Source organism: Terrapene carolina, unplaced genomic scaffold, assembly GCF_002925995.2.
Source record: "Terrapene carolina triunguis isolate 2854851 unplaced genomic scaffold, T_m_triunguis-2.0 Scaffold714, whole genome shotgun sequence".
Taxonomy (NCBI): Eukaryota; Metazoa; Chordata; order Testudines; family Emydidae; genus Terrapene; species Terrapene triunguis.
This window is the reverse complement of record NW_020665065.1, coordinates 22344057-22367264: the sequence shown is the minus strand read 5'-3', so window position 1 is coordinate 22367264 and position 23208 is coordinate 22344057. Positions and strand designations below refer to the sequence as shown.

General features: G+C 49.2%; 1 protein-coding gene across 7 annotated transcripts in view; it reads right to left on the bottom strand.

The window, feature by feature from the left end:
- HP1BP3 (heterochromatin protein 1 binding protein 3) overlaps positions 1-23208 on the bottom strand; it is an 81440-nt gene that overhangs the window by 22709 nt on the left and 35523 nt on the right. For all 7 annotated transcript variants that reach the window (XM_024213384.2, XM_024213385.2, XM_024213380.2 and 4 more), the window contains 3 exons: positions 7760-7914; positions 6979-7069; positions 5990-6149 (listed from right to left, as the gene is read on the bottom strand). In XM_024213384.2, coding sequence (XP_024069152.1) covers positions 5990-6149; positions 6979-7069; positions 7760-7914 — 406 coding nt within the window. The remainder of the gene's footprint in view (positions 1-5989; positions 6150-6978; positions 7070-7759; positions 7915-23208) is intronic.

Here is a 23208-nt window from a genome sequence, read left to right as displayed (position 1 = left end):
CCCTTAGCTGTATGTTTATGACACTGCCGTTCACTGGTGGGGGGGGGGGGGGGGGAAGGGGGGAATGCTGACTCTGATGGAAGATACTGTAAGACCTTCCCCCTTCAGGTGGAGCAGGTAGTCCAGGATAAAGGGGAGTGTGGCCTCTAAGGGAGGGACCCCCTTTCTGAAGTGTCCAGAGTGAGAACCTTTTACACTTTGCTAGATTGATTGCTTTCTATCAGAATGGCCTACTACCCACAAGGACTGCTTGAACCAGTGCCCAAGCATCCCAGTTCTGTTTCGTTCAGTCACAAAGATGCCAAGCCGTCAGATACAGGGATTCCACATTTGGGTGGAGCAGGCGGCCGTGGTCCTGGGAGATAAGATCTGGCCACAATGGAAGACCGACTAGGGTATCTATCAAGAGGTCCAGCAAGGTTGTGAACCAACACCGGTGCGGCCATGCCGTCCCTATGAGAATCATGTGTGCTTTGTCTCTTTTGACCCTGAGGACCATCTTGTGGATAAGAGGTGTGGGAGGAAAGGTGTAAAGAAGCCTGCTCCTCCCCCCCCCAATGGCAGACGGAAGGAATCCGAGAGAACGCCCAGGCTGTGCCCCAGCTATGAGCAGAACTGGGCGCATTTCCTGTTGCTTCTGATTGCAAACAGGTCCACCTGGGGAAATCCCCACTTCCAGAAAATAGCCTCCAGGATGGAGGTTAGAGAGACCACTTGTGATGACTGGTGAAGGACCTGTTCAGGTAGTCTGCTAGCCCGTTCTGCGAGCCCGGAAGATAAGCAGCCTCCGGGTGAATGGAGTGGGCTAATCAGTAGTCCGAGAGTTTCAACGCCTCACGGTACAGGTGAGAGGATCAGGATCCCCATTGTTGTTTATATAGAACATTGCTGAGGTGTTGTCCATGAGGACCGACACACATCTGCCTCGGAGCTTGAGGCAGAACATTTGACAGGTAAGGTGCACTGCCCCCAGTTCCCTGACGTTGATCTGCTCGTGTAACTCCTCTGGTGTCCAGAGACCCTGTGTCCTGGGAGGCCCCAGCTGGGGTCCCCACCCCATAACTGAGGCATCTGTGACCAGTTCTACTGAAGGTGTGGGTCTTGCAAAGGGAACATCAGCACACACTATGCCTTTATCCTGCCACCACTGAAGGGCTTTGAGTCTCATCAGAGGAAGAGTAACCACTCTGTCTAGCAGGTGTCGACCTGGTATGTATACTGATGCCAGTCACAGTTGGAGAGGGTGGAGTCTGAGACATGCATGCTGCACCACATATGTGCAAAAGGCCATATTCCCCAGGAGCTTTAGACAGTTCTTTGTTGTGGTGGTGGGGCACACTTTCAGGCTTTGTATAAGAGCTGAGATGGCCCTGACTGCAGTAGTGAGGCCTTGCCCAATTCACCTCGAGGACTGCTCCTATGAATTCTATCTTTTGGACGGGCATGAAGGTGGACTTCTGTTCGCTGATCAAGTCCCAGGCTCTTGAAAGTAGACAGTATGAAGTCCACATGTTGTTCCACTAGTACCTTGGACCAACTGCTTACCCACCAGTCGTCCAGATAATGATAGACCTGCACCCCTCTCCTCCTGAGGAAGGCTGCCACCACCACCATGCATTTTTGGGAAAACTCTTGGAGCCGAAGGGTAGAACTTGAACTGATTGATAGTGGTTATGGTTTACCACAAACCAAAGGTATCTTCTGTTCCCTCGGAAGATAGCTATATGGAAGTATACGTCTTTTAGGTTGAGGGCGGCATACCAGTCCCCCGGATCTTGGGAAGGAATAATCGAGGCCAGGGAGACCATGTGGAACTTGAATTTCTTTAAGAACTTGTTGAGGTTTCTGAGGTCTAGGATAGGCCTGAGATCCCTGTTGGGACTTTGGGATCAGGAAGTAGCAGGAATAAACCCCTTACCTCTTAGCTCCATGGGAACCTCCTTCACTGTCCCCACCCTTAGGAGTGACTGCACCTCCTGGGCCAGGAGATTTTCATGAGAAGGGTCCCTGAAGAGGGATGGGGTAGAGGGGTTGGAAGGAGGGGAGAAAAAAAAACAACTGCATGGTGTATCACACTACTACTATGCAAAGCACTGTGTGATGTTGCCCCACGCCTGATAAAAGTAGGACAAACGGTCCACAAACATAGGGGTAAGATCCAGGTTCTGGGCTGGTGCACCATCTTCGGGCGCACCCTCAAAAGTTTTGCTTATTGCCTGATGGCTGTTTCGCGGGTGCAGATGTTGAGGCTGCAGAGGAGTGAGGGGCCTGTCTTTTCCTGAAACCCTATTCCTCCTCTGCTAGAAGTCTTGCTTCTGGTGGGACTGGTAAAAAACAGCCCATGGGCTGCAACTTATAGTATTTCCGGGATGGGGTCAGACTGTGGAGGCCCAATGATTTCTTTTAGGCTATGCAGCCAGGCATCTGTTTGTTCAGAAAATAAGGAAGGATCACCCTTTGAACAGGAGGTCCTGGACTGTCTGCTAGACTTCATAGGGGAGGCCCGACAACAGAAACCAGGAACTTTTCCTCATTACAACTCCGGTGGCCATCATCTAGGCTGCCGCATCTGCGGCGTCTAGGACCACTTGGAAGGCTATGGCCCTGCCCTCTTCTGCCATGGCTGTAAACTCTGCCCTATTCAGATGGCAGGAGCTCTTTGAATTTCTGGATCACAGACCAGGAATTAAAATTGTAGTGACTAAATAGAGCCTGGTGACTCGCGATTCTTAGCTGGAGGCCCCCGTGGAGTAAACTTTCCTCCCAAGGAGGTCCAGCTTTTTGGCCTCTTTAGCCTTCGTGATGGACCCTTCTTGTTGGCCACAGCGACAACCAAGGAGCCCAGTGGAGGATGAGTGTACAGATGTTCATAATCCTTATGGGAGATGAAATACTACTTCTCCACCTGTTTGGCCATAGGCTGGAGAGAGGCCGGGGTCTGCCACAATGCCCTTATAGGCTGCAGGATGGCCTTGTTCAGGGGCAAGGCAACTCTTGCTGGCCCTGAAGAAGTCAAAATGTCTACCAAAGCCAGGGCTGACTCAGCAATCTCCTCCACCTGGAAGTTAAGGTTCTGAGCCATCTGACGCAGGAGCTCCTGGTGTCATCCTGCATCGGGGCTATGGCCATACCCATCAATACTTTGTCAGGAGAAGATGAGAAAGTGGCTTGGACTGCCACCGGTGCCTGTACCTCCTCTGGCCCTGGCGGGTCTCCTGCCAGTGTGGCAGGAGGGTCCCTGATTTCTGCACCAGGAACAGATCCTCTTTCCGATGGAGACGCCCTCGTCTCAGAGAGTGCAGAGAATGAATGTCCCCCATGGGAGCCCTGAACCATGTGCAGCCAAGGGGTCCACATCATCCACTGAGGCCATATCAATGCGGAGTCTCTGATTTGCCTGGGGTCCAGTCCCTCACAAGGCATATGATTCCACCTGCAATTCGGAGACTGAGGACCCGCTTCTAGGCAACCAGGGCAATGCCTCATGGCGCCAAATAATCCTGCCGCGATGGAGATGTGGCACCGGTGCGGTGAGCGTGGCCTTGGTGCTGAGTCTCTGGACTATGAGCGGGATGGGGGCCGGTGCCTTGCCATTATCGTGGGCTTGCCCCAGGACTGGCGCTTGCCCTCTTTGGGCCGGCCCCTGCGGAGCCTGACTTTTCCCCTGAACCTAGGCCTGCAAGGAAGGTGGTGCTGGGAGAGTTAGGAGGTTCTGCACTGCCTTGTACACCTCTGCGTCAATATTGCTGCCAGGGGTGTGTCCCCTCCTTGGTTCACCCTACGTGGAAGTCCCTCTGTATTGGATTCGATGTGTCCCTTCCCGGGGCCGGAGTCAACGGAGCCACTTGAAATGCACCCAATTGAGAGTGGACCACCACAGATCGCACTCTCTCCATAATGTTTCTCCAGGGGGAATGCCCTCGTTCAGACTTTGTTTCCCAAAAGGTACTGTGTAATTGTCGCTGACTTCTTGGGTGCCGAAGAAGCATACCAGTGTCGGGAGGAGGCCGGCGCCGGGGAGCCCATGCTATGCTGGGTGTTCTGAATGGCCGTCGACGTGCTCCTGGTAGAGGAAGCACTCAGTGCTGGATTAGGTTGCCACTCTGAAGTGGGATGGAGTGCTGCCTCCATAAGTAGGAATTTTAATTGATCGTCTCTCTCTTTTTTGGTTTGAAGTTCCTACAGATCTGCACTCATCTTGGATATGACCCATTCTGAGGCACTTTAAACAGCTCTTGTGAGGGTCACTAACTGGCATGTACTTGCGGCACGCCACACAATTTGAAGCCCTGGGACCGAAGCATGTCCTGGGGCTCAGGTGGGAAAGCCTCACAGGGCAGGTGTTTACCAGAAAACTAACTACTACTATACTTATGCTAACTAACTATTTACACTTATCTACAATCTATTTACAGGAAGACTACCACTACCAGGATCACTTGCTGAGCAAGAGATATGAGTGTTCCAGCGACCGCCACAGATGGAAAGAAGGAACTGAAAAGGCAGTGGATTGTTCACGGATCAGCAGCACAGGACGCAAGCATACCTACAGTGGAACACCCATAGGACACTACTTGAAAAAGAACCTGACATCATGATCTCTGAATGACAAGAACAGTAGCCTTAGCCCATCTTGTACTCCCCATCTGCATCAGCATAATCAAATCTTTGATTCAGGGCTCTCTGATCCATAAAGGGCCTAGTAATGAGGGCAAAAGGGGATTGGCTATCTCTGGCCCTGTCTCCTGTAAGCATTACAGGAAGACACCAAGCATCACAAACATTTTGAAACAAAGAACCAAAAATGCTAATGTGTCTGGAGATTTGCTTCTGGGTCTGGCAGTGAGTTGACATCTGCTTCATATGACTGCCAGCACAGGTCAAACAATCACACTGTCCAGAAGTGCTCAGATCAACACCACATATTGTAGTTCCTCTGCAAGTGAACGGTTAGAAAAGAAATCTACCTTTGAGTCCCTAAGGCATCACCACTACTCTTAATACAGAATGGTTTACAAGTCACAATCAAATTATAATATCCCATGGAAAGATATTTATACTGTTTTTGGCAATCAAGATGTGCTATGCTTCTTTCAAGTACAATTAACACACAGTCTCTGCCTCAAGCAGTTATCTATCTGACTTAAGATTATAAAATATGGAGAAGTGGGGGTAGCACAAACAAGCAAACTGCTCAAGGTGAAGCATGGGTGCTTCAAGGGCTAGGATTGTGCAACACCCCCGGGTAGGAAGTAAATTTGGAACTGAATTTATTTTGTTGAGCTATATAGTCTCTGAGAATTTTTCCAGAAGTAACAAAAAAGATCACGTATCAGGGGGTAGCCGTGTTTGTCGCTTTTTACAGATCTAGACGAAGAATCCTGTGGCACCTTATAGACTAACAGACGTATTGGAGCATAAACTTTCGTGGGTGAATACCCACTTTGTCAGATGAACGTAGTGGAAATTTCCAGAGGCAGGTATAATCTAGACTGATTCTTGCCTGCATATTTATACCTGCCTCTGGAAATTTCCACTACATTCATCTGACGAAGTGGGTATTCACCCAAGAAAGCTTATGCTCCAATACGTCTGTTAGTCTATAAGGTGCCACAGGACTCTTTGTCAAAAAAGATCAATTCAACTGGCTTAAGACAAATAAGAATGGACTATCTAGACTAATAGACTGCTTTAATAAACTATTCTCCTCCCCTAGAAATGGGCTTTAGAGCAAGATGACAAGAATCCATTATGGTTCAGATGGACCAGGCTGCTATAAGCCTTGGAACTCAATGGAAATAATGGGACTTTAAAATCCTGGGAATCTCTGTAGTGTGCTTCTTTCACACAGGATAGTGCTAAGCAGCTGCCTGGCCCTGGTAAGTAAAACAGTTACATTTTTAACAGGGAATATAGAGAATTCTGTGGCTTTTGGGACTCCTCGCTTAGTCTCTGTGAAACTAACAGCTATGAAGATTTGGAGTCATACCCTGGAAGTTGGAGTTGGTCCCTGGGTGGTTCTCCAGGACATACTTCTTCAGAGCTGTGGTGGAGCAAGTCTTCGGTTCATTCATGGCAGCAATAGCAGACAGGATGGCATCTTCCATCAGACTCCCACCAAGTAGGGGCTTCTCCCCTGATTTCTTCAGCTATTTTCCAAGAAGGAAGAGAAAAGCAATCAAGACAAAATTCTCCCAAACCAGCTCGGGACAAGATTCCTCTGCACCAGGTGAGCCGGGGCTCCTGCATTAGCACAGGAGCTACATTAAAACGTTGGACAGGGAATTAAAACGTTACATTAAAACATTGCACAGGGAATACTTCCTTCCCACCCACAAGGAGAAGACAGATTTTTTAGTCAATTGGCCAGAAATGCTGTTTATTGGAGCCACTGTCCCATCTCCAAGATACACAGGAGATATATTTTTAATATACTTAGTACTGTACGGTGTGCAGGGGACTGGACTAGATGACCTCTCGAGGTCCCTTCCAGTCCTAGGATTTATATTGAGCTGAAGAAACTAACACCACAGGCAAATTAACATGCCATGACCTTCCTCCATCCCACAGACCAGACAGCCATTGGCTTTAGACTTCCTTATGCCTCTGCCATGAGTGGGACACATGCACACACCTAGCAAAAGTATTTATGTTAAAAAAAACCCAAACCAAACACTTACCCCACCATCCTGCCTCATCACTCTAGTGAGTCAGAGCTGAAGCAGCATGTGGAGCACTACTGACAACAAACAGACTATAAATCTCAGCAAGAATAGCTAGGTGTCCTGCTCCAAAAATGTAGACCAACCTAAGAATCCTAATATTCCACAATCTGAGAACTGTTGCATGTGAATCCTACTTGATAGGCTGCCAGAGAAGGTTGCAGCCCAATAAAATCAGATGGGGGAGAAAATAGAAGGATTATGTATGGTATAAACAACAACAGAAGGTGAAGTAAGACTAACTCTGGCCTCTGACCTGGAATGTTCCAGAAGCTCCTTTGCCTGTGATCTGCTCTAACTGGCCCTTCTCTACTGCTCTCTGCAGGGCATTCTTCAACAGCTGGGGTCTGAAAAAGATGGGCAATATAGCTTTAAAGGGGAGGTGGAGAGATGACACTTTACCCAGGGCATGAGAGTAACTATCAGCAAGTGACATGAGCAAGGAGTAATGGACATTATTTAAAGGTGAATTGACATTGTCTTCTGGTTCTACAGTTTATCCAGAAAAGATCAAGTTTCATGAGTCAAACTTTTAAATTGAAACAACTGTAAAGCAAATTTGTAGACAGGACAAGGTGGGTGACTTACTCACCAATCAGTCAATAGACAGAAGGCTCTTTACGTTCACCAATTAAAAGACTGTACATAACATCACATTTTTTGAAACCATCCACATGGGTGAACTAGCTGGCAGGCTGTGTGCCCTTTAAAGCATAAAAAAGGAAGTGGAATAAGATGCCAAGAGGAAACCTGTAAATATTCATATCCCAAAAACTAAAGGGATTACATTTATGTTATTGGTGGATGTGCAATATGAACAATGCAACCTTAGGGATCAGGAGTTTCATATGGGTCACAGAGAAAAAAAAAAAGCAACAGGAAAAAGCATTTTATTCTCAGCTTCTAGAAGGATATTACAATGCTGAGCTAAAAATGCCAGTCTCCTTAAAGGAGCAGAAGAGGGAATACCAACGGAAATTAGTGTTTCAAAACAGTGATAGAGACACCCATTACCAATATGTACCACCTGCACCTACCTTACATCCACCTTGAGTTTGGGGTAATACTGAGACACATATTTTTTGATCAGGCTGTATGAAGCTTCCTTAGGTTCACAAAGGCGGGTGAATGCCAACGGAAGGATGTCTTCTAGCTTGACTTGCTGCTCTGGAGTGGATGTGGAGGTACTTCTCTGAAATATATTTTTCAAAATATATCTAAAATCAGAACAGGGACTAGGGCTGTAGGATGGCCTCGTTGTTGAAAGAAAGGTTACTTATAGTAACTGGAGTTCTGCAAGATGTGTTGTCTCTATGGCAGCGGTCTCCAACCTTTACACGCCCAAGATCACTTTTTGAATTTAAGGGCAACCCAGGATCTACCCCGCCCCTTCCGCGCTCACTCCACTCCACCCCCCCTGCTCGCTCTCCCCCACCCTCACTCACTTTCAGCGCGCTAGGGCAGCGGGGTGGGGTTCGGGAGGGGGTGTGGGCTCTGGGCTGGGGTCAAGGGGTTCGCAGTGTGGGAGGGGTCTCTGGGCTGAGCCTGGGGCAGAGGATTGGGGTGCAGGAGGGCATGAGGGGTGCAAGCTCTGGGAGGGAGTTTGGGTGCGGGGGGGGGGTCCGGGCTGGGGAAGAGTGTTGGGGTGCAGGAGGGAGTATGGGGTGCTGGCTCTGGGAGGGGGCTCAGGGCTGGGGCAGGAGCTTGGGGTGCATGAGGGGACACGGGCTGCTGGCTCTGGGAGGCTGCAGGTTGGGTGGTGGAAGACAAATGCTAGTCCTGCTGTACTTATGCTACTCCTGGTCTTAATGGTGCAGAGCCATTCAGAACCTGCCCTTGAAGGGGGCGGCACTTACCTCGGGTGGTCCCGGCCCCACCCCGCTCCTGGAATGGGCCAACGCGCCCTTGCGGCCCCTCGGGAGGGGGCACGTAGTCTGCACGCTGCCCCTCTCTGCAGGGACCGCCCCCACAGCTCCCATTGGCCACAAGTATCAGAGGGGTAGCCGTGTTAGTCTGGATCTGTAAAAAGCAACAGAGAGTCCTGTGGCACCTTTAAGACTAACAGATGTATTGGAGCATAAGCTTTCGTGGGTGAATGCCCACTTCGTCAGATGCATTCACCCATGAAAGCTTATGCTCCAATACATCTGTTTAGTCTTAAAGGTGCCACAGGACTCTCTGTTGCTATTGGCCACAGTTTCCCAATGGGAGCTGCGGGGCGGTGCTTGCAGGCAGGAGCAGTGCGCGGAGACTCCTACCCCCCCACTTACCCCAAGGCCACGGAGCCGTTTTGGGCCGCTGGCCGCTTCTGGGAGTGGCGTGGGGCTGGGGCAGGAAGGGAGCCTGCCTTAGTGGCAGACCCGATGCACCACCGGAGATCGCAATCGACTGGGAGAGTCTCCAGGATTGACTAGTCGATCGCGATCAACCGGTTGCTGACCACTGCTCTATGGGTATTTACTGTGGGCGTGCATGTGCAATGTGCACCCGGGACTGGAAATTCTTCAATAGGTCCATGCCTGCACCTGTGCCTCCAACTGAGGGCATAACAGATGGCAAATACAGATGCAGGTGGTGATCCAGGCTGAAATCCTCTGAGAAGACACTGGAAGGGCTTGGTGCGCTCCAGGTAGAAAGCCAGGGCACACCTGACATCTAGGGTGTGCAGATGCCTCTCCTCGTTGGATGCGTGAGGCTTTGAACAGAACATGGGGAGGAAGATACCCTGGTTGACATGGAATTGCGACACCATGCACAGGAATGCTGGATGGGGATGCAGTTGGACCTTGTCCTTGTAGAATACCGCATACGGGAGCTCTGACACCAGGTCTTTAACCTTGGAGACTCACCTCACTGAGGTAATAGCTACAAGGAACACAACCTTCCATGACAAGTGTGAAACAGAGCAGGAAGCCAGAGGTTCGAAGGGAAAGCCAGTGAGTCTGGAGATGACTGGGTTGAGATCCCACTGGGGAATTAGGTCTTCCATTCCAATGCCCAGCTGAAGCGGCGCTTCCACTTTGCCAGGTATGTCGCCCTGGTAGAGGGTTTTCTGCTTTCCAAGAGGACCTGCTACTCCTGACTAGAGCAGACTTGCTTCTTGCGATTCAGCCACTCAGCAACCCCCCTGTGAGGTGGAGAGAGATGAAGTTTGGGTGCAGTAATTGTCAGTGATTCTGAGAGAGCAGGTCTGGGCAGCTGGGAAGTGCCCACGGGGCTGCCACCGCTAAGTCCATGAGCATGCTGAACCAATGCTGGCGTGGCCAAGCTAGGGCGATCATAATGATTCGTGCCTTGTCCCTCTTGATCTTCAAGAGGGCCATGCCAATCAGTGGGACTGGTGGGAAGGCATACATCAGGTCACCTGACCAAGACAGGAGGAAGGCATTGGATAGTGAGCCACTGTCGAGACCTTGCAGAGAGCAGAACTGGTGACATTTTCTGTTTTGTCTGGTGGCGAACAGGTCCACTTGGGGAGCTCCCCACTTCTGGAAGAGCATCCTGACGACCTCCGAGTGGAGGGACCACTCGAGGTGAGAGAAGAAGGACCTGCTGAGGCGATCCGCCAGCGTGTTCCGGACACCCGGGAGGTGTGAGGCTTCCAAGTGGGTAGCATGCTGGATACAGACGTCTCACAGAGGAAGAGCTTCCTGACAAAAGGCTGATGATTGAGCTCCTCCCTGTCTGTTGACAGAACATGGAGGCCATGTTGTCTGTCAGCACCTGCACTACACAACTGCACAGATGGGGAAGGAACAATTCGCAAGCCAGGTGGATGGCCCTGAGCTCTCTGATGTTTATGTGCAGCGACAGCTCCTTTCGAGACTATAGCTCCTGAGTTCTGAGTGTACCGAGGTGCGCTCCCCAACCGAAGTTGGATGCATCTGAAATCAGGGACAATGTGGGCCATGGATTCGGGTTGCACCACCACTGCTGAGAGGTGAGTATCCGCGGCAGGACCGTGAGAAGTTTGTCCAGTTGAGGTCTGGCCGGGGAGCAGACAGATACCAGCCACATCTGGAGAGGTTGGAGCCAGAGTCTCGTGTGCTGGACAACGTAAGTGCATGTCACCATGTGCCCTAATAGCCTGAGACAGACTCAGGCTGTGGTGAGCAGTGACCTGGGCGATCAGATCTTACATTGCCCTGAACCTGGCTTCTGGCAGGAACGCTCTGGCTTAGGTAGAGTTGAGGACCACTTCGATAAACTCTATCCTCTGCACCGGTACCAATGTTCAATTTTGTTCGTTTATCAACAAGCCCAGTGCTTGACAGGTGGCTCGCAGTGTCATGAAACTGCATTGGACATGGTGCCTAGAGCGGCCCTTGATGAGCCAGGCATCAAGGTACGGGTAGATCTGGATACGCTGACATCTGAGGTAGGCTGAGACTACTGCCATGCACTTTGTAAATATCCTTGGCGCCATCGCTAGGCCAAATGGGAGCACTGCAAACTGGTGTTCCCGATGACAAATGTAGGAACCTTCTGTGGCCGTGAAATATTGAAATATGAAAGTAAGCGTCTTTCAGATCGAAGGCAGTGTACCAGTCTCCCAGATTGATGGGGAACGATGGAGGCCAGGGAGACCGTGCTGAACTTCAACTTCTTGAGATACTTGTTGAGGCTTTGCAGGTTGAGGATGGGGTGTAAAATAAAAAATTTGAATGAGTAAAACCCTTTCTCTCTCAAATGCTGTGGAACTTCCTTCACAGCTCCCACCTGCAGGAGGCCTTGCACCTCCTGAGCGAGCAGATGCTCATGAGTAGGGTCCCTGAAGAGGGACGGGGAGCGGGGGTGGGAGGGAGGGATAGAAAGGAATTGGAGGGTATACCTCCCCGCCACAGTGCTGAGCACCCACTGGTCTAATCTTATAGAAGTCCAAGCAGGGAGGTAGGGCAATAAACAGTTGGATCCAACGCCCCTTTTGTTTTCCAAGATACCTGTTAGAAGGTCACCCTCGACCACACCCTCAAAATACTTGTTTGTTATGCAGCTGGTGGAGCTCGAGTGAGCCGAGGAGGCTGGCAGTTGGACTTGTCGGCGCTTAAAGACCTTGGCCTTTTCACAGAAGGGCTCTGATTGGGACTGGCTCCTGAATCTGTGGGTCTGCTGCAGTTTGAATTACTTTCTTGCGGGCGCTGTTGTGTAAAGGTCCAGGGAGTGCAAAGTAGCCCTAGAATCTTTCGGGCCATATAATCCATTGTCCGCTCCAAAAACAGTGCCAGGCCATTGAAGGGGAGGTCCTGGATTGACTCCTTTACTTCCACCAACACCCCAGACGATTGCAGCCAAGACACGCGCCTCATGGAAATGGCTGAAGCCATAGTCCTGGCTGCAGAGTCCGCCACGTCTGAGGCTGCTTGGAAGGCAGTCCTTGCCACTGTCTTGCCCTCGTCTTTTTAAAATTCATATGGGCCTCTCCTGCTGGTAATCCAGCAGGTCCAAATTTCATCCAACTTTGTGGGGATTTGCAGGGAGGGGATAAGGGAGTTTCCTAGCTTTGTTTTTTTATGTTATGTTAGATCGCAATTCCTACAGAGGACAGCTTGCTTATTTACCAAATCAGCGGTCATGGTTCACCAGTGTGGTCAGATGTTCGGCTGCGTATGTGTTTTTTCTCTGTGTTCTCCCTGTGTGCTGCCCCAGCTCTGCGCAGACAGCTGGCACAGCAGCCCTCGAGCAAACCGCCCAATGATCACAAGATCCGTCAAGGTATGAAAGCACCAGGCCAGGTTTATTGTCGATGAAGCACGGTACTAGTATCCCGTACACTCTACCGGACCACTAATACATGTATGCCCATAACAATGAATTAGCTCATTGAACGGCAGAACTTTCTGTTCCTCACTAGGCGAGACAAACACACTCCCTCTAAGATGCATTTTTATACCCTGATACAAACAAGTTACGTACAGCCCCTCTGACATAATTACTTCCCCCTGACATGGCTAGTTATTGCCCATTACCTTGTACATGTTGGTTCGATCAAAACATTTTATAACGTTTTATAAACATAATGTTATAGTCATAGTGGCCAAGTAGGGCCTGGTGATTGGCCCCTCTCAATTGGAAGCTGGTAGCTGAATACATTTTTCTGCCAAAGAGATCAAGCTTCTTCATCTCTTTGTTCTTAGGGATCAAACCCAGTTGCCCTTGTCTGTGGCGCTCATTGGCCGTGGATACGACCAGCGAGCTCGGGAAGGAGTGGGTATAAAGGTATTCAAAGCCCTTGGCCGGGGACATAATATTTCCGCTCCACCCGCTTGGAGATGGAGAACAGGGAGGAGGGAGTTTGCCACAAGGCCTTGATCAGTTTTACCACTCCCTCGTGGATGGGTAAGGCCATCTTAAGAGGGGGCGGCTGCACTCAAAATGTTGAATAGTGTGGAGGGTTCCAACAACTCCTTGGCCCCTAGCTCCAGGTTTACTGCCACCCTTTTAAGTAGCTCTTGATGAAGGCCTTGCTACTACCTCATCAGGTGAAGAGGATGAGGAGTTAGGTATAGGCGGGTCAGTCAACTCCGTTTTCCCTGCCAGGGGAGCCTTGGCTGAGGCTGGCTGCTCTTGGGGACTCTGCTCTGATTCCTCCTCTGAGTCAGGGGGCGGGCGGGAGACTGTCACCAACCACTTCTCAGATATCGCTGAGACTGACCGGTGCACATGCTCCAAAATCTGAGGAAGCCCCCAGGGGTTCCAGAACTGCCACGGAGCTCATGCGCTCACAGGCGGTACCAGGGGGAATCCTGATGCCTCTGGTGGGTGATTTGGCCCGCAGGCAATGCACCTTCCTTGCTTTCCAAGCTTGAGGAGGAAGAAACTTGTCTCCGGGACCAAGGAGGTACTGCTTCCACCTGTCTGTCCTTTCCATGCTGGCCGTCCCCACATTCTTCTCTTGGGGACCAGTGCTGGGATGTCGACACCCGGTGTCGTGTCTCCGGTGATGGCAGATTAGTGAGCATAATGCGGCGATCAACGCCTCGCACTCTGAGAGTGGTGCCTCTCTATTGACCTGGAGCAGGAGCAGGGAGACCTTCGTCTCTATTCCAGAGCTCATCGATGGGCCTCTGGAGGCCTGTATCGACAATCTGGAGATTGGGGACGAGACTCCGGAGACTGACGCTGTGAGTCCCGAGAGTGATGCAGATGCTCAGGGGACCGGTGCTGGGCCTCTGGAGACTGGCAACTCACCTCTGTCGGTCTCTGCCAGACAGCTGGTGATCAACATCGGGATCCAGACAGCAGTGCCTAGAGTCCAGGGAGTGGAGCCGGGAACTCTGGCAGGTAATCTGACTGATATTGGAGGGCTGGCGGCGTTGCTCTGGAGACCGCTGGCAGGATGCCACCTGTGGCGTTGCCGGGGATCGGTGCTGCGGAGTCGGAGATTGCTAAAAGGGCCCCCACGGTGGGTTTGCCCCTAGAACGGGCAACCTCACTGGCAGGCGTCAGCGGCAACAGAAGGCGTAAGTGGCCTGGAAGGTGTAAGGGCCGCTTCCTGGGGTGGCGGGCGGGTCTCGGAGGAAGCTTGACAGCTCTGTGGACACTAGAGCCTGGCTACAGAGGGGGTGAGTTGCCTCACCCAAGTCTTTGCTCGCCTCCGGCTCTCTCCTTCCTCTTACGGGATATATGATACTGCCCTCTCCCAGGCTTTTTCTGATTCTTAGCCGGCGCTGGGAATGGGGAGGTCCCAGAGGTTGGTGGCACACACTGCACTGACATGGCAGTGCTCAGGGTTGAGTCCAATCTGGCTAGCTCGGAGGCCGACTCCATAAGGAGTGCTTGAAGCCGAATGTCCCACTCCTTTTTGGTGCGCAGCATGAAACTTTTACAGATGCAACACTTGTCATTTACGTGGATTTCCCTCAAGCACTTCAGACAGCTTTGGTAGGGATCACTGACAGGCATAGGTTTTTTGTAGCAGTCAGAAGGCTCGAAGTCCGGGGACCGGGGCATGTCCCATCCCTGGGCTAAGTCCTGTAGGGGACTATTTCTACACTAAACATTAAGGGAACTATTAAAAACTAAACAGAAGAACGCTAAACAACTATATACAGTATAATCACAAATAGGAACACTAACTGTATAACAAGGTAAAGCTTGCTGCAGCAAGGGAATGTTCCAGCACCATCACTGGTGGTTAAAAAAAGAACTGAAGGGGGCGGGGGAAGCCAGTGGTGCCCCTTATACCAGAGCATACATGCACCACTCTAGAGGGCACCAGAGCCGGTTCCCTATGGATACTACTGAGGGAAAAAACTTCTGGCACTGGTGCATGTGGCAAGCACACATGCCTACAACAGAATGAACATGAGCAAGCACTCGAAGAAGAACCTTGTCTTTATGAAAAACTGTATAAGGTAGGTGTGACATAAGGGCCCTAACCTTCTCTCCCCTTCTAGCCAAGGTAATCGCTGTCAAGGAGGCAACTTTTCAAAGGAAGATGGAGGAGACAGCAGAAGACCAAAGGTTCAAATGGTGGTCTCATAAGAGCTGAAAGTACAATCTTCAGCACCCTGACAGGGACAGGTTTTGAAACTGGAGGGGGAAATGGGGGGGGGGGGAAATAGGATGGGACTGTCCTTATATTGCCCTTCAGGAATTTCACAGTAGTAGGATGGGTAAAGACCGAGCACCCCTCCACTAGGGCGTTAGAAAGCACAGAGAGCTACCGTGTGGAACACGTAGGGAGTACATAGACAAGCCTGACTTCTTCAGTGAGAGAAGATAGTCCAGTACGAGGGGTATTCCCGATGCCTCAGGATGTAAGTGGTACTCCAGAACCAAAGGGAGAATCGTATCCACTTCAGTGTAAATGCTATTCCACTGAGAGGGTCTTCTGCTGTTGTTGTTTAGGATGGATTGAACATTCTGAGAGCATGCCCTCTCTATGCTTGTTGTCCATCCAAAAACCACGCTGCCAGATGCAGGGAAGCTGGGTCGGGGTGGTTTGTCCTGCCCATGTTCTGGGACAGCAGGCCCAGGAATGGTTGTAGGTGGACACATGGATGGGAAGCTAGCTTTAGGATGGTGGTGAACCAGAACTGCCTCTGTCACTAGGGGCCTGTCAGGATCACTGTCACCCCAACAAGCTTGATTTTATCCAAGTACACGAGGTACCAGGGGATTGGAGTGAAGGCATACATCAACGGGTCTGACCATTGTACCAGGAAGTCATCCCCTTGGAGTTGAGGTCCTGGGCAGCCTGGGAGCAGTATGACAGGCACTTCTTGTTCCGCTGGGTCAAAAAGAGATCCTAAGATAGGACCTTCTTGCTGAAAAATGTGCTACACTATCAACAGGTAGGAGTTCCTACTCGTGATCCACATAGAAATGTCTGCAGAGGGAGTTATTATTGCTGGAATGTGTACTGCTGAGAGGGTGATCTGGTGGCCTGAGGCACCAATTCCAAAACTGGATTGCCTCTCTGCAGAATGGGGTGGATCTTGCTTCTCCTTGTTTATGTTAGACTGTGTTCATATTGTCTGACTTCACTTGGATGTGTGGAGACTGGATAATGGGTAGAAACATCTTGCAGGCTTTGTGAATTGGCTGAAGCTCAAGTAGGTTGATATGCAGCCTAGATTCTTTTGGGGACAAGGAGTTGTGGGCTGTCTGATCATAGAGATGTGCTCTTTGTAAGTGGCACGGGAACAAAGGGACTCCCACGTAAACCATGTCTCTGCTGTCCCACCAGCACATTCCATAGAAGAGAAACTTTGTCCAATGAGTACCTGACTGGGACACAGACTATCCTTAACCATGTTTGGAGGCACTGCAGGTGCAGCCGTGCAAACAGGGTGACATAAACCACATGGCAGTGTGCACCTAACAGGACCAAGCAGGATCATACTGTAGTCTGAGGACTGAGACAAAGCTGGGCAATGAGATCCCTCATGGCAAGGGATCAGTCTTGAGGTAAGTAGGCCATTGCTATGAATGAGTTCAGATCCATCCCGACTAATTATATGATTTGCGTGGGCATTAAAGTTGACTTGTCTAAATTCAGCTGGAATCTCAGGAATGAAGGAGCTGACGTGCAGCAGGGGCTGCTGCTTACATTTCCTGACATGACCAACCCATGAGCAGCCAATCATCCAGGTAGGAAAATGTTGGTCTGCCTTGGCTACCACTACAAGCGCTTTTGTAAAGACCCTCAGGGCCATCAGGAGGAACCTTTTTTTTTTGGGGGGGGGGGGGGGGAGAGAGAGAAAGAGAAGGGGAATGTCCAAATGAAAGTATGCCTCTTTCAAATCAAGGGCCGTAAACCAGTCACCTCAGTTGAGGGAGGGTATCAGAGGCCAGGGTGATCATCCTGAACTTTGAGCGCTGAAGACATTCAACTGCCTGAGGTACAGCATGGGCCTCCAGCCCCCCTTCTTTTAGGCGTGAGAAGTACCTTGAGTAAAAGCCCTTCCCTAGATGAGGGGGTAGTATGGGCTCTATTTTGAGAATCCTCTAACGAGACGGGTCCCTGAAAAGGGACTGGGATGGGGAGAGAGCAACTTTAGTGTGTAGCTGTTTGATAGCATCCAGGACCCATTTGTCCACTGTGATAATGCAAGAGAACTGGGAGACAATGGGCCAGACAGCCACCAAAAGTGGGGATAGTGAGCAGCGCAGAGACTGGTAGATGCCCTCATGTATCGCATCAAAATACTTTCTGGAGGCAGCTAAGACAGTAGAGTAGAGTGCAACAGTGTGGGATGCCAGCCATGCTGCACAATTCCTTGGGGGGTGGGAAATGTCACAGGCTCACAGGGTGGTTGGGGGGAGCTTAATGAGACAAGTCCCGTGGGGACCTTGGGAAAGGATACAGATGGATTATGTAGGACCCCTACCATTAAATTATGGGGAAAAAAAAAATCCATTTATACTGGTGGTGGTAGATGCTTTTAGCAGGTGGGTGGAGGCATTCCCAACAGGATACCAAACTGCCAAGGTGACAGCTAAAAATCTGGTCAATAAGGTATTTACTTGTTGGGGGGTTCCAAAAATAAATTGACTCTGACCAAGGAGCTGCTTTCCAATCAGATCTGATGGGGGAGCTCACAGCACTCACCGGAATCACACAGCTGTTCCATATTGCTTATCACCCGCAGGCTGTGGGACAGGTGGAACGCATGAACCGCACTATTAAAAGTGAATTGAGAAGGGGGGTAGAAAAAGGAGGGAAAAATTGGTCACAATTGTTACCCTTTGTTCTAATGAGAATACGGGCCCGAGAATCAAAAGGTACAGGATTCTCCCCCCCCATGAAGCTCTTATGGGAAGGCCAATGGAACAGTGGGAAATTGTGCTTATTCCAGTACCTGGAGAGATTATTACACATGGATTAACACAAGAATGGGTTTTAAGCCTAATTAACCGCAGCAGGCAGTGGCCTGGCAAAATGAGCAAGGAGCAGCAAAAGTCAAAACATGGTATAATCTACCAGGAGAACACAATATACTGCAGTGGGTGATTGAGTGATATACCAGATTCCCAGCTTGATAAAACCCTGGCTGGGATGATTTAGATGGAGTTGCCCCTGCTTTGAGCAGGGGGTTGGACTAGTTGACCTCCTGAAATCTCTTCTAACCCTAATCTTCTATGATTCTACGATTCCAGGACACCACCATTCATGAATGAAAGGGCCTTTACCTGGTCCTTAACCAATTAGGGCCTAGTTTACTATTACTGGCAAAAGGAGTGGGTTCATTGTACACAAATAGAGGTACAAGCACACAAAAGATGAGAAACAGGAAACAATTATGTTATTTGTTTTACAGAAACAAAATTCAAAGGATGGTGGAATGGAGAGAAATCAACAACGCTAAAATATGGAAAGGTAAATGGTACCTGTGGATGTGAATGTTTAATAATCCAGAACAGAGGTGTAACCACTCACCGAATACCCACCTGTGATTTAAGGAAGGGGGAAGAGGAATGGGAACCAATTCCAGCCATACGGGTTAAGGGAGAGTGTAGAGAGGGAATGGAATTTGCTTCCGCCCCACTGGTAAACTTAATTATACTTGTAGTGCCCCTCCCAATATACGGTCATGTTCTGTTCTGGGGGGTCTTGTGTCTGGGGGCGATGAGCCCACCTCTTATGTACCTGATGGAAGGGGTAAGGAGCGAGGTTACTTTTGGCCATGATCACTTTCTTGCAGACTTTGTGTCTCCTCCTTACACTTTCCCTGCTCCTCCAGCTGCTTGGTTACCATAGCAACTGATTAGCCCCCTTATCTTCTCTTGTTACTGAAAGGTAAGGCTACCCTCTGGGGGGCAAGGGGAGGGCGAAGGAGGGGAGTGCAGCCTTGTGCTTTCACTTACATTCTTTTGCTTGCTTATTCACCCTATTTAAACTAAAAGCAAGGCCAGAAGCAAGATTATTTATTATTGTTTAGTCTTTACCCTATTTACTTCACATTCTCCTAACACGGACCATCAATGACTATTAGCCATGATGGTCAGGGACAACCCCATCTTCTGGATGTCCCTAAACCTCTGACTGGTAGAAGCTGGGACTGGATGACAGGAGATGGATCACTTGATAAATGCCCTGTTTTATTAATTTCCTCTGAATCATCTGGCACTGGCCACTATTGGGAGACAGGATACTGGGCTAGACAGACCATTGGTCTGACCCAGTATGGCCATTCTTATGTCATGCTCCAACACTGGAGCCAAAGGTACCGCGGAATCCTATCCTGACCTATCCGGAATAGGAGTAGATGGGGAGCACATGACTGCACTGGAGCTTTCAATTCACAGCTGGGGCAAGCTATTGGTGGATGTTGGCCTGACTGAGTCAGGACATCCTATAGCAGGATTGGATCTAAGAATGACTGAGGATTCCAGACCTGTATAGATAGCTAGGTCCTAGAAGAGGGCATATCGAGGTCCAGCCTGCCAGGTGTCTTGGGCTTGGCCTGAACTGTCCATCTCACCTTAGAAGTGGAGGACTTATGCAGGGTCAGTACCACCAGAGCAGAGAGAGAATGATCCCTCCTGTTTCTATGCAGTACACGAGTTGTTACTGTCCTTTCACTGCAAGTTTTCAGCACCCTGGAAGCTCCCAATACCATCAATGTAATCTTCTTCCTGTAGTCCAGGTGCACCTGTTCTGGGGCACAGAGTCTAGCAGGAGGAAGAGGCAAAGGAGACCCGTTTTTAGAGAATTTATGGGGAGATTTGTCCCTCTTCTTGTGGGGTTGTTGGCCCTTGCCTTCCTCATGCTTCTGCTTGATAGTCCATTTCTCGAGGCCTCCCATCTGTTGGGACAAGACACAGGAAGGGTGTTGCCCGGAGGCTCTGAATAGGTAGTTGGGGAGTAGGAGGGCCCAGGTTCTGAACAGGGCCTCATGGAGAGCTCCATAGCTTCTGAGCCTGAATTAGTGAGATTGCCTGGTACACAGGGAGAAGCGTGGCAGATGCCACACTTTGAAGGGATGTGTGCTTCCCCGAGGTAATACAGGCAGCTCTCATGTGGGTCGCTCAGTAGGAAGACCTGGGGGCTAGCCAGGCAAGGCTTGAAGCCTGGAACTTTGGGCATAATAGGTACCCAAAACTCAAGCTATTTAAAACTTTGAACAACTATTTACAATATTTACAGGTTTGACGAAGCAGAGCACTGAAGAGCAGAATTGGACATAGGAGGGTTCCATCACAGACCACAAGTTGTAGAAAAGGAACTGGAGGGACTGCTGATCCGCACCACCCCTTATGTTCTTGGTTGGGGGCACAAAGAGGCGCAGAGTGCAAGCATGGACCAACGGACACTGGTATTGAAGAATTTCCAGTACCAGGCACACAGACAGCGTGCACACCCACAATGAATAGGGATCAGCACTTGAAGAAGAACCTGGCTACATGCTTAATAAAACAAAGTTACAATAAGGCAGCTTTTCAAACTTAATGTTGCATCAACAAGTTAAAGGGGCATTGTCTACATGAAATCTAGTCAATTTGTCTGGGATTTTCAAAGGAGCCTAATGGAGCTGGGCACTTACGATCCCAGCCTTAAATAACAGAGTTAATACACCTGACCTGAATGCTCTTGACCACATGTGGGTTTAGTCACATCTTCCTTTTTATCGTTTTAATGTCTCTTCTCCCATTCCTAATTGCTGTGTGAAAGTTTTTATCTGTTTATGTGACTCTGACTTTACATTATCATCAAATGCACAAAAGCAAAACTGAAAAGGTAAGGTTCCCCCATGCATTCTGCATCAGTTCTATTAATCTGTAGAAACAAAAAAGACCGGAGTGTGATTTTTAAGTTGGTGTTCCTTTTAATCAAGCCTTCACACGTTGGTTTCCCTATCAGTTCCACAGTAGCAGGAGATGGATGATTAGAAAGGGGAGCTCTGCTCTTTAGACAAAAATATCCTGGTGAAGAATCAAAGGCAAGAAAATGCAGAAGATTTGTGAATAGTTATTCACGTGTGGGAACTGCACATCCAGACAGTTTTCACAACAGGTCAGGTTGCTAGCTACTTGTTTTTAATTAGATTATTAATTGCTGCTGCAGCAGGCTAAGTTATCCGACATGAAGAAAGCAAACAGCTATGAGAAATACTGATTTGCTTTAATGCTTTGCAAGGACATGAAGTGACATATTAGCATGGATCAGCTGCAGTAGTCTTTAATGCAGCAACACAGCTTTATTTTAAAAAAGGAACAACTCTGCAGTAGGTTCCTTCTCACACCTTAAGTACCCATAAATGTCACCATCATTATCCTTTCTAGGCCTCTTGGTTTCTTTGGTAGACAGGAAGTAAGCTCCAATATCTTCAAATACTCAGTGCAATACCACCTTTAAAACATCAGGACTCAAGTCTGGGACATCAATGGATATTCCATTTTTGTGGATTGGAGATCACTTAGTTGGCACCCAAAGCATAAATGCTGCACAGCCATTACCACAGCAAGGAGGGAGAGGGAAAGCTAAGATGGAAGGGCATCTGAGCAAGGGCATCTGAGCTCAAGAACTATACCTGATTTTTAGGCATGATACAATATACATCACATTGCATCTCTGGCCTCCTTTCAGGAGAACTAAGACATTTGTATTCCCTTTCTTCCTCATTGCTGATGTAAGGGGTCCAATCTGTCAGCCCTGGAGACTGAAAGTCCTTCATTTATCCCACAGGAGCAAGGTTCCCTCACACAGCCCTGGGAGGGATCCACCTCTAAGAGTAAGAAGAGAAGCCCAATTCTCATGGCCATTCACTCTTCAGCCTCTCTATGGTGATTTTAGGTAGACGTCTGTCCACTAACAACTGTGATGACTACGAGAAGACCAGCCAACAACTCTCTAAACCACCTACTATAGAGAATTCAAAGACCACCCTGCATTACAATTCACACAGGAATTAAAGGAGATCATCAAATCCTTCCACAAACAGCTCCAAGAGAAACTCTACAACCTCATACCCCACAAACATAACCCAGGGACCTTATACACACATCCCAAGATACATAAACAAGGGAACCCAGAAAGACCCATCATATCTGCCACAGCACTCTTACTGAAGGAATATGAAAACCCATCCTCAAGCTACTCACCACATAAAGGGCCAGTTTCCTAAAGGACATAACTGACTTACTCCAGAAACTCTAACATTAACAACCTCTCTCAGAATACCATCCTTGCCACCAGATGTCATATCAACATCCCTCATCATACCGCTGCCTCCCTCAAATATCTATAAGACAATAGACAATACTTACATAGCCACACCAAAAACTTTAACAAACTCATTCATTTCATCCTTATCCATAACAACTTTACATTTAACACTCTGTCCAAATCATGGGAACAGCCATGGGTACTATGACAGCTCTTCAATATGCTAATCTCTTCCTGGGCCACAGAAGAATTTCTCGACAAATGCACCACAAAACCTATGATATACCTGAGATTCTTCGATTATATTTTCATCCTCTGGACAGACAACCTAAACTCCCTCAATAGATTTCCACCACAACTTCAACGCCAACACCCACACATCAAACTCTCTTTAGAACACTCCCACACCAGCATGAACTTTCTGGACACCACGATCAGCTTCAATAATGGAAACTTACAGCCAACCATACACAAGAAAGCCACAGATCACCACACACTTACCTCCACAGATCCAGTAACCACCTCAGACACACCAAGAAATCTGCTATCTACAGCCAGGCACTCAGATACCATAGAATATACTCTGAGGAGAAAGTCCAGGAAACACACTCTAAACCACTTAAAACCACCTTCACCAGACACTGCACCAGAGAAGTCGAAAGGAACAGGGCACCCAAATACTGAGGAAACTTGCTTCAACACGGAACAAAAATACCCAACCCCCCTTTTGTGACCGTTAAATAGCCTCCCAGACTCACCAAGCTCATCATCAGACCAGGTCACATCAAGTCAAAGCAGCACCAGACTCTGCCATCACAACAAATGCATAACCTACAGACATCAACACCCCCCAGGACACACCTTTTAAAATCC